General features: G+C 39.5%; 1 protein-coding gene across 1 annotated transcript; it reads left to right on the top strand.

Annotated features, from left to right (window-relative positions):
- Window positions 1-817: 817 nt before the first annotated feature.
- Window positions 818-7,705, top strand: LOC115200259 (mesoderm induction early response protein 3). Its single transcript, XM_075074293.1, is given in 14 exon segments — window positions 818-885; window positions 1,635-1,659; window positions 1,937-2,082; window positions 3,026-3,160; window positions 3,450-3,573; window positions 4,989-5,062; window positions 5,301-5,373; window positions 5,515-5,663; window positions 5,760-5,841; window positions 5,924-6,018; window positions 6,189-6,316; window positions 6,547-6,698; window positions 6,939-7,319; window positions 7,322-7,705. Coding segments are annotated over 14 exon segments (1,656 nt in total). The 5' UTR covers window positions 818-876; the 3' UTR covers window positions 7,405-7,705.
- Window positions 7,706-12,359: the final 4,654 nt, after the last annotated feature.

Raw genomic sequence — 12,359 nt, forward strand, 5'->3', positions numbered from 1 at the left:
GTATAACCATATTAGAGACACATATTTCCCTCAGATTACACAGATCCACAAAGAATTCAAAAACAAATCCAATATTGATAAACTCCCATATCTATTGGGTGAAAATATTTTACCTTTTGTACTTTAACTATTTGCACATCATTAGAACACTGTATACAGACATAATATGACGTTTGAAATGTCTTTATTCTTTTGGAAATGTTCTAAGTGTAATGTTTACTGTTAATTTTTTATTATCTATTTCACCTGCTTTGGCAATGTAAACATATGTTTCCCATGCCAATAAAGCCCCTTAAATAAATAAATAAATAAAGAGAGAGACAGAGAGAGAGACAGAGACAGAGAGAGAGAGACAGAGACAGAGAGAGAGAGACAGAGACAGAGAGAGAGAGACAAAGAGAGAGAGATACACAGAGAGAGAGAGACTCCATTTATAGTAGTTCAGCAGTGCCCCCTACTGGTTTTGTAATTTGAGTCTGCAAAGGGTAGGGACTATGGAAATTGCCTATTAACTGGTTTACCTGAATTGACAGTCTGATTTAGTTGTAGTACATTTAGTAAATTGCATGATTTTCATCTATTGAAGGAAAAAGAAATTCAGCATTATGAATAGTAATTTCAGAAGTTATTCAACAGTATCTGCTTGGATAGGGGTTTCTGACAGGTCTCAAATTAATACAAACCAATTGAACGTTTGCCAATCAGTACATTTTTATCCCAGTCATTTTTTTACACTAACATTCCTGGCTAGATTTTGACTGTAGTTTGATTACCAGTCTTTAGTTTGAAAGACGTCACGACTACTGTTACCTGGATCTCTGATTGGTTCAGAGACTCTATCCGGGTACTGAGCTGGAACGAGCTAAAGGTACCAACATGGCGGAGGTAAGAGGGAAAACAGGGACAAGCATCGGATTTTAAATCGATGTTTAGAAAATTTGTGTTGCTAACATTCTATTTAAATGTAATCGATTGCATAGATTAAGTTGTTTTTGTTCTATATTTGTGGTTTTGTGTCAACACTGCCGCAAATATCCCTCTAAAATATGTTTGAATGTATACACCGATCCTTCACGACAAGGCCTGTTCGCTCTCAGCTGCTTTGCTAACATCTACTGGGCAGACTCAAACGCCAATTTGATGTGGGAAGAAAAATAAATAGACTTGATTTGCAATTAATTGCGATTGTGTTTTTCGGTTCTTGTGTAAAAACAAAAACATCGCCTATAACTGGTGAATTGTTCACAGTTTTAGGTTCCCGTGTACAGAGGCTAAACAATATATTTTTTTTATTGTCAATAAGGTTAGCTTTAACGCTAATTTCAGAGCATTGGCAGTGCACACAACTGGATATAGGGGCCTTGATGTTATTTTGCGTGCCACATCCAAATGTTATATTGCTACTTAATATTCCAATTCTATAACATTAAATAAACCGCTGTGCGTTCGGTATGTGTTTTCAGATTGCGGAAAAATGCAGCTCTGTTTATTTATTTATCCTGGTGATATTATTGACAATGTCTGCTGTAAAAATAAATGTTTGTTTGAACGAACATTTTCAAACGTGTAACAGTAATATTCACAGATTCAAACTTGCTTAATTGGTGCTATTATATTTTTGTTCTTCTAAACAGGCTTCCTTCGGGGGTTCGAGCCCAGGTAATGTCGGAATTATTTTTGTGAAATTATTAATATGAAATGTCCATTTTATATTCAGTTAATGTTTTGATACCATGTAGCTAAATACATGTATAATATCTTTATTAAGAAAGTAATTCTTGTAAATTATGTAATTCATTTAATTATGCTGTGGGTGCACCATTGGTATTGACAAGCTGTGGCAGTGCCAGTTTTGCCAAGAGTATCTTCATTTATTTGCGGTTGTCTGTGTAACGATGCCTTTAAACTGCATTCTAAAATAGTTTTCACTCCACAGTTGGCTCTTTGTCGTCGGAAGATCATGACTTCGATCCGTCAGCCGAGATGCTAGTTCATGAATATGACGATGAGAGGACTTTGGAGGAGGAAGAGTCATTTGAGGGCGAGAAAAACTTCAACTCAGAGATAGCTGATCTAGAGAAGGTTGGTTGGCTACAGATTGTAACACCAGATAATGTGATTTAACCCAACTTTTTTTACCATTATACTGGTAGTTACAGGTGTGACTATACAAAACATCAGCAGAGATTAACTAACCTTGTATTAGCGATTGGTGGAAACAGGAGTCTCGTAAAATGGATGCATCCAGTTGCACGGGGTCCATTTGATTTGAGAAAATGCTCTGATATTAAAATAATGTTGTTCATTAAGTAATCCAACAATGTGTACGTCGCCATCTTGTCTATTTCAAGTCTTCTCTCATTAATTGAGACAGGTGTGTCCACCCCCAAAGTGCTGCATGACAGACAGACCAGTCTCGATCAATGTGAGAAGACTTGAAATAGACAAGATGGCGGCATACACATTGTTGGATTACTTCATGGACCAAAATATTTTATTTTTAATAACAGCATTTTCTGAATTCAAACGGACCCACTGCAACTGGACACAGACATTTTATGAGACTCCTTTTTCCACGAATCGAGGACGAAGATGGTATCGCCAATACCAGGTTAGTTGAAAAAATCTCTGACAATGTTTTTTAATATCCACACCTGTAACTACCAGTATAATGGTACACATCTTTTTCCCATTAAATCACAATTAAATCACATTATCTGGTCTTACAATCTGTAGCTAGGTTGGCTAATAATATAAATTCATGTACTGTTTCCTTTCTTTTAGACAGGCATTGTAGTTGTCATGTTTATGCTTGAATTACCACTTACTTCCCTACTTCAATTAATACAATGTTATAGGCTAGGAGGGAAGCATAATGTATACATGACTATATTCTATGTTATTATGGAAACAGACACTGTGTCATGGAACTTTTCGTCTAACCATTCTTCACATAGCAGACATGAAATATCCTGATTTTGATTGTAAAGACATGGTCTAATATGATTTATTTTTGTTGTAACAGGAGGGGAACATGCCCTTGGAGGAACTGCTGGCCATCTACCGCTACGAGGCGTCTGTCAGTACGGCTGCAGGATCCAGCATGGACAGCTCTTCTGGGGAGCTGACGGATGAACTGCCAGACATGACTTTGGACAAGGTGAGCAAAATTCAGTCCAATATCAGATTTGGTAAAGGGAATATTAAAGACATGTCACCATGTACAGTATAGACAAATTTGTGGATATTGAAAGAGGTTTTCAGTATTTGCTATATCATCAGTAGGCCATCTATCCCAACTATTATTACGTTATACGTGTCTTTTGTATTACCTCCAAGGTGTGGTTATGACAGATATGAAAACAAAACAAACATGGAATTTTTAGGGTCAATTGATCCTTGGCAGGTTACCTTCTAACGTTATAAATGGTGATTGTGTTCTTCCACAGGAGGAGATTGCTAAAGACCTGCTATCAGGAGACTATGAGGAGGAGACCCAGTCCTCCGCTGATGACCTCACCCCTTCAGTCACTTCCCACGAGGCCACCGACTTTTTCCCCAGAACACTCAGATGTAAGGCAATTCACTTCAATTGCAACTTTATTAGGACACCTCGGGGATAAGACATTGTCAGAGCTCAAGAGAGCGCAATTACAAAACACAAATGGGCAGATTCATATAGTGCTTAATAGTGTGAAAGTTATGAGTAACTGCAATATTTTATTTATTAAAGCTGCAATATAACTTTTTGGGGGTGACCCAACCAAATTCACATAGAAATCGTATGTATTTTTTATTTTTTACATTGAATATCCAAAACATACAATATACTTGCAGTGAAGCCGCACAACAACTACATCATACCAGTCATCCAACAGACTCCCATTCAGAGCGACACACAGAAGCATCCAGGGTCAATGCCCTGCTCAAGGGCACGTTGACTGATCTCCCACCAGGCCAAAAAACGTGAACCAAACCCTCCAAGATCCCCCCCACAGTTCCCCAAGAAGAAAAATAGAATTCATTCCATTCCCTACCCCCAATAAGCCCCCCCCCATGCACCAACAACCAAGAGAATGAACTAATGAGAAAAAAGAAAGACAGAAGAAAACAGCACACAACAATGCAAAAAAAGTATTAAATAAATAAATACATTTAAAACAAAGTACATCAAGGAAAACTAAAATCATAACAGCAATGCCAACTGTATATGTTTGTGTGCATGTCTGGCACTATTACATGTATGTGTGTGTTCTTGTATGCGTTTATTGAATGAGTGTGTGTGTATATGCATGTGTACAAACACCTGCATGGCATCAGCCTCAGGCAAACCGGCATTAGTTGTAAAAACACTGCCCCTCAGTGTCATTCAAACATAATTTTTATTATGTTTTATTTCCCCCCCCAAAAAAATTGCTTATCTTTGTTGTTATTTGTCATTCTCGTTGAATGCAAGTCTAAGAAACGGTAGATATGTTCTATGTGATCTATTTCTGTGCTTCCTGTTAAGTTTTGCGTCTTTTACTTTCGGTTTTGTACACCAGCTTCAAACAGCTGAAAATACAATATTGTTGCTTATGGAAAATATATTTCACAGTGGTTTCGATGGTACAATGATTCTCAACACTATACTTGCTTGTTTTGTCACATAAATTGAAATTAGGCAAACTATTAGAATTTTAGCAACCAGAAAATGTCAATGCGAATTCTGCATAGTGCATCTTAATGTTTCCCAATTTTAGCTAGCAGTATGCTTCATTGAAAACTCATAATAATGGCAAAAATACCGTCAAGTGCAGGTTTCATTATAAACAAAAGCACATTAACTTATTTATCTTGTGCTTTGTCAGCATTTATCCCCTCCCAAACATTCATACCATCTTTTAATATGACCTTATCTTGTCACGTGATGAGTTGATAAGCACAGGACACCATTCGTACAGCAAGAATTTTAATGGGGCGTGCCCTTTCTGTCTTTGCATTGTCAGCTAACACTATCTACGACGGTGATAAGGAGTCAGAGTGTGAGGAGGATGGGCCAAGCCCCGAGGACTCCAGAAAGGTAAGAATCCTGTCCTTTTAAAAGTGACTTGATTTGAAGTGGATACGGGATTAGGTTTCCCATAAGCACTAATTGGAGGTCAGTTATTTTACTTTCCAATGGTTACAGTTGTTTAGTAACCTTATTTTGGTTAACTGAACCTAGACCTGCATTTGGACTTCAACCTAAAATAGACCGATGGTGGAAACATGGTGCTGCATGTTCTGTTTTGAGGGGTAAGTCTGTTTGTATTTCACAGGAAATAATGGTGGGGTCGCAGCACCAAGCAGAGGTCCCCACTCACCTCTGTCACTATGGTGTTGATGAGAAGGGTGAGTGGAGGCTTTCTTACGAGGTTAACCCATAAACCTATTGTCAAAGTTGCATTTGACAGTCAGATATTTAGAAGTGTTTCCAAGTGTAATATTGCATAGTGTCTAACATTGTGATTGTCATCTGCCATTTTCGTACAGTATATGAAGATGATGACCAGTTGCTATGGACCCCGGACGTGTTGTCAGAGAGTAAGGTTAGGGACTTCCTGTGTGAGGAGTTGTCACGGGCAACTGACGAGAGGACAAGAAGTGACACGGCAGGAGCTCATGTGAGAGACAATGAGCAGGTCAGTCATCACTTTCTCACTGGATGTCATAACATTAGATATGCTCCTGCTGCCATCTTAAAGTTGTTCACCTATTCCTCTGTCGTCTCCCTGTAGGCTCTGTATGAGCTTGTGAAATGCAACTACAATACCCACAAAGCATTGGAGCGGTATTGCAGTAATGTGAAATCCTCAAAGGGTAAGTTACCATTTTGAATGATTAGTAGACTCATAAATGTCACTCTATTGTGAGGGAAAATGACTCCTTGTGATTTTTACAGAGGAATCCCCGCCGTGGTCTGAAGATGAATGCAGAAACTTTGAACATGCACTACAGATATACGATAAGAACTTTCACCTCATACAGAAACACAAGGTGGGACTCTCTCTGTTACTGATTAAAGGGTGGAGAAATTATCATAATGTTGATAGCTTCTGTAAGGATATGGACACTTTTTATTTAGCCTTTCTTTTAAAAGCCTGTGACACAACACTTCCTGTGTTGTAGAACTTTTCTCTTTATCGTGTATTTCTGCCCTTCATCAGGTGAAGACACGGACGGTAGCTGAATGTGTGGCCTTTTACTACATGTGGAAGAAGTCTGAGCGCTTTGATTTCTTCGTCCAGCAGAACCGCTTTGGCAAGAAGAAGTATAGCAGCTATCCTGGTGTAACGTAAGTGATCGCTCATTCTGCTCAACAGTAGTAACTGAGGTCTGAATTCATTGCCAAATGTATGTAGACAAGAGTTCCCTCTGAATATGATGAAAGCCTGTGTTTGCAGATTTTATTTTATTTTATTGTGCTTGCAACTACATGAAAAGGGTGGCTCATGGTTATTAAAGGAGAATGCGTCTATGGCTGAGTGTGCGTGTTAACCTGGTGTGTCTTCCCTCTGCCTGCAGGGACCTGATGGACCGGCTGGTGGACGAGGCGGAGGGCCTGGCAGTAGACAGCTCCTCCTCTGTGTGCTCAGGTGGAGGAGGGGTGAGGATGGAGCCCACCACAGAGCAGCAGCTCAGCCTGCTCAACTCCATCACTGCCAGCGACCTCACAGGTTAGTCAACAGGGTCTCAGACGCTCCACACGGCATGTAGCACAAACTGACCCCATCTTCCTTGACAGGGTAACTATATTTTTCACAAGCCTAACTTCAGATCTGGTATTCAGTATGAACTTACAGTACACATATTATACACAACAATACACATTTATATAATCTACATAAGTCCTAAAAACATTGCATATGAAATCCACAGATAACCAAGTAGTTTATATACGTGTTCCCCTCCCTCAGCCCTGAGTAACAGCGTGGCCACAGTGTGCAGCCCAGCGGAGGTGAGCTGCCTGGACTCGTACAGTTTCCCCCCTCTGGAGAGCCTCCACCGGGGGTCCCTGGCCCACGACGAGCCCCTGGGCTTTCCATCCAACGGAGGAGACCCCAACTGTCTCAACATGCTGGATGCTGGCTTCTACCACTCGGACCTGGGCCAGCTGGGTGGGGTGTGCGGGGCCAAGGAATGCGAGCGGCCCTCTAAGAGGCTCAAGTTGGCACTGCCCGACTCCTTCATCAACGACGTTTCTGTGGGAAACCTCGGAGTGGACTTTGAGGGGCGGCGGAAAATGACACACCACCGTATCACCGGCACCAAGATGGCAGTGTCCGTCACAGACTTTGGGAGTTTGGCGGGGAGCCCAACGGACTTATGGGAGCACACACACGGCATCACACACAGCACAGCACGGCGCTCCAGTCAGAGTGACCTCCCTCCGCCCCGCCCCCAAAGTTCCACCTTTAAAACCACCCTGCCATGTGTACATAAGACTCACTCACTGGAGAATTAGATTTGTATTTAAGAATTATATATATACGAATATACATTTATTTCATTTGTGAAATATGACATCAGTGATGTCTTTATCGTATAGAACTAAAAATCTTGATTTCTCAAGAGTTTATATAGCCATTTATTTTCTCTGGTCCTGAGATGTTTAATGTCCGTGTTTGTGTATAGTGGGGTCCGGCCCGAGGCTGCGGATAGACAGTTGTTTGCCCCCCCCCCCCCCCCCCCCCCCCCCAAGTTATCCTGTCACTCATATTCAGCTGCCAAAACATCTTTGTTCTGGTTTCATATGTAGTTTGTTCATTGTTAAAGTGGTACTTTTGATTGAATATCAGTGTTTACAGGTACTTATAGTATCCAGGCTTGGGCAAATGTTATTTTGTCTGAGATGAGCCTGGGGTTTGTATTTAATGCAACAACACTCGTTGTCGAGGCGTTGTAGGTTATAACTCGTTATAACCTCCCTCTCCGCCTTAGAATTTTTCTCCTGTGGAAGCTTATTTTGTACTCAACCTGCTTTTTTTCAGACCTTAACAGTCCAAAGTGGCCAAACCGGAGGAGAATGTTCTAGAATTGTAACAGTATATTATATGATCATTTCTCATTGTTCATTCTCGTGAGTTGTGACAGGTCAAGACATTTTAAACATTTTTAAATGTAGACTTTAAGGCTGAATCTAACACCCCAATAAGCCGAGCAGCTTTATCTGTCCATCAGATTGTCTGAAACGTGCCCTTAAAAAAAATCACTCTTATTGCCCCAGAAATTAGCCTATATCATGGCAATATTTTACATTGTGAAGGAAAGCGTTTTTTGGATTGGTATTAGTGTTGCTTTGAGATGTCGTGTTCAGTTACAGTAATGTATATAGTTTCTACCCTATACTCTTGGCACAACACAAATCTATTTAACCCAGGCAAATTGTGCTGTTTGCATGTTTATCATGGAGTTTGTTGCGCTTTACCACTTGGCAAAAAAGAGCAATACAAATTATTCTAAATTGTATTGCTCTATATTGAAACTTAAACAGCCTGCGTAAGATTGTTAAAGTATTATTTCCTTATTTAAAGCCACTTTTCTGTAACTTCCACAGTGCTGACTGGAGGATGCCTTTTGTTATCCGGTCCATAAATTAATGTCCAGTTGCAGTCTAACAACAGCCTACTTCTATTTCTCTTGACTGAACTAACTAATTGTGAATTGTTGATTGTCGTGGAGTCATCACTGTCTGTTAATGAGTGCAGTAATAGTGTTTACTTAATTTAACTATGCATTGTGAGTTGGATAGTTAGTTTTGGGGGTATTTAATTCTGAATGTCAGACACAGAAGTCCATAGATTTTTACATGAAGATGTACCATCCAATAATTCACTATCCTGAGTGTGTCCTGTCGGGTTTCTTGCATATGATCATTGGTTTTACCTTGGTAGGTGTTATCTAGTCACTGTTTCTATGGCAAACATTGGAGTCAGCTGTTTGTTCACCTTGCATTGTTTCCCCAAATGTGCACAGTTTCATGTAAATAATTAGCTAATAGCCTTAAATGTCTTCATTGACGTCTTAAACTTGTGAATCTGTGTTGATACAAAGACTTTAAATTCTATTCCTTGTAAAAAGGCAATGTGTAGATATGTACAGACATTACATGTTCTTCCGTTTTACTGATGGACTTTGTGTTTGGATACTTTGGGGGGACAATGCATGCTAGCTGTGTGACAGTTCTTGAAAACGTACCACAAAAAAAGGCTTTACCTAAGATGTATTAATATATTATTCAATGTCGCATTTTGTGTTCTGAAGTCTGCAATCATACGTACAAATCCCATTTTGTTTCTCTTTTATAATTTTCTTTTCACATTGCTGTCTTTGTCTTGGTGATAAAGGGATTGCTTCTGTAGTCTATCTTGAGAAATGGGTCTAGTCCAGAATCAAGCCCTTGTCCCTATCCCTTAGGTACTTGCATAGATCTGGTATGGTTGGATAGATATAACCAAAAATGGTATACCATATTGCTTATACCCATCAAATACTTACAGATACATCAAGTGCCTAGGGAGATGTACCAAATTATTGTTGCTCACCATCATACAAAGTGCAGATGCAGTGGGTGTGTCCAGGTGCTCTCTAGCTTCAGAAGTGCAGGGATATATTTTTCATCCTGTGGTTTGTACAAAGACTCGGAAATACTGTCTGAATGTAAAGGCCATTGACTAGTAGATTAATATTTAGATTTTACAACCCTGTGCTGAAATCTCGTGATTTCATTGAGACTTTTGTGTGTAAGAAAGCACTAAACTAATTCCTTTTATATTTTGTATTGTGTTTTGAAGTTAAGGGGGGTGATTATAGCAGATATATATATATATATATTAAAAAAAATCTAGTTCTGTGAATAAAACCTGCAAAACGTGTATCCAGAAATAGACAATCAACAATCAAATGTTAAGAGAATCTTTATTGTTTATAAGAATTGTACATAGACACTGAATTGTTTTTTTTTCTTTTGGTTTTAAACATTTTGTATTTTCTGTTCTTTAATACATGGTGTATGGATCCAGAAAAAAGCTCTGGAAAATGTCTCAAGACTCCTTTGACTTGTGTGACAGCACAATTGTGATTTTGTGGTGGATCTTTCCCTAAAATGTGTTACCCGTCCCCAACTTCTTCACTGACATCACTATGGTGGGTTTATACTTTATAGTTGTCCCCCACAATTAAATCGGGGAGGGGACTGTGGATCTCCGTCTGTTCATACGTTAGTCACATGGGATATCTCAGACAGCAAAGGCCTGATTTTGAAGAAACACCGGTGAATGATCTGTCATTCCATAGAGATCCATCATTTACAAAATGACACTGATTGGCCAGATGGTGGTGCTTTAAAAGACTGGAAATGCTAACTTTGAAAGGTCACACCCCTCACCTTGTTTGACCTAAAACATGAAAGTTGGTACATAGATCCCTCTCACAAGGAACACGTTTGCCTTAGCTTTGCCTTGATGGATTTTCTGCCGTTTACAATTTTGTAAAAAACACTACTCTTCTGGTGCCGAATGACCGATCTGCATGAAACTGTGGCATCTATGGACAAAGGTCTCAATGCAATATTTTCCAGACTAGTACCAATAAACATTCACGTGGGCAGGAACATAAATACATATAAATCAGTTACGGATATTCGCATTGTAACACAGTTTGGTACGCATTTAAAACACTTTCAAGACAACATCGACCACACAGTGGCGCTACAACAGACATGTTACATCTCTTGATCTGTTTGACTTGTGTACTGAAATTTGGCACACGTGCTCAGGGAAATGAGTCTAGCTAACCCACGTGATATCGCAGACATTTTGATGAAAGTTGAGTGAATGATGCTCATGCCATAGAGAGACGTCGTTTACAAAATTACACTGATTGGCCCAAGGACATGTTTACTGTGTGTTCCGAAGAAAAAAATAAAACTGTACATTTCAGGGGGTTTTGGCCTGCTGTATCTCAGGTTCTGTAGCAGTCACATCGTTTCTGGCACTGTTAATGAATTTTACTTTTCTAACAGTACTAAGAATGTGTTTGTAGGACTTAAAGTTTTGAAACCAAAATGTACTTTGAGCACAGTATACAATATTATGCCTAGTTTAGTAGGTTAAACAATACGAAATCCAAATACAAAATCGTTCTATTCTGTGGCTGTATGAAATAGGCTACCTGCCAACCGTGTTAGAGCATGGGACTAGTAACCGAAAGGTTGCCAGATCGAATCCCTGAGTTGACAAGGTAAAAATCTGTCGTTCTGGCCCTGAATCAGGCAGTTAATCCACTGTTCCTAGGCTGTCATTAAAAATAAGAATTTGTTCTTAACTGACTTGCCTAGTTAAATAAAGGTTTTAAAAAAATATATTATTCTGCGATGACATTACCTCATCTTTGTAATTTACCTCCATGATAAAATGGTAACAACCATTACTGTAGTTAGATGTGTTGAAAAATATTCCACGATATGGCATTTTATTTCATTAACAACTCATAACACAATATACAAAGTATCTTACGAAACAGTATACCAACACAGACAAACTTTATACACATTTGTAAAAAAAAAAATACAAAAGGCTTTACAGGGATTTAGGGTTCGTTTTGCTTTACCAATTTTCAGATTATGCAACATTTAAATAAAATGTAAATTCAATACATTTTGTCCACAATCCGGATTTGGCCGAGTGCTCGGCTCGTTCTCGATGCAGTGTGCTGTTGAAATCTAAGCCCACCGTGACATATAGCACCGACCACCGGGACAAATGCAGTGAAAAAAGTGTGTCCATGTTACAACAGAACTCTCTGGTTACGTTGAAGGGGATCGATTAAAGTCGCCCGGGCGCCCGTGTAGGCGTGTTTCGGTTGGAAACCGATTGCATTCGATTTAGAACCGGGCTGCCTCCCGGACGTGAGCCAGGTGCCCCGTTCAAAGCCCACGGCGAAATCGTCTCAAAACAAAAGTGGCGTAATTAAGCATGTGTAGTAATTAGTAGGATTCTGTGTTTATCTATGCAAAAGTGATTGCTTTTGATAAAAACGCTTTCCGTCTTCCCAATTAAAAATATTTAGAAAACTCAAACATTTATTTCATGACAAATTACGATGCCCGTTGCTGCCTTGTTGACATATTGGCCGAGCTCACATGTAATAGTCTTCCTTCACTCACTCTCCTCACCCCTACCTGGGCTCGAACCAGGGATCCTCTGCACCAGGGGCGAAAATCTGATATCAACTTTGGAGGGGACAATTACATGAAATTTTCTCAAGAGCAATTCCTGGGGGGGACACCAAAAGTAGTGCTGTAACACATAGCCTACATTGTAATATGGTAAATGTAT

This window comes from Salmo trutta, chromosome 9 (assembly GCF_901001165.1).
Source record: "Salmo trutta chromosome 9, fSalTru1.1, whole genome shotgun sequence".
Lineage (NCBI taxonomy): Eukaryota > Metazoa > Chordata > Actinopteri > Salmoniformes > Salmonidae > Salmo > Salmo trutta.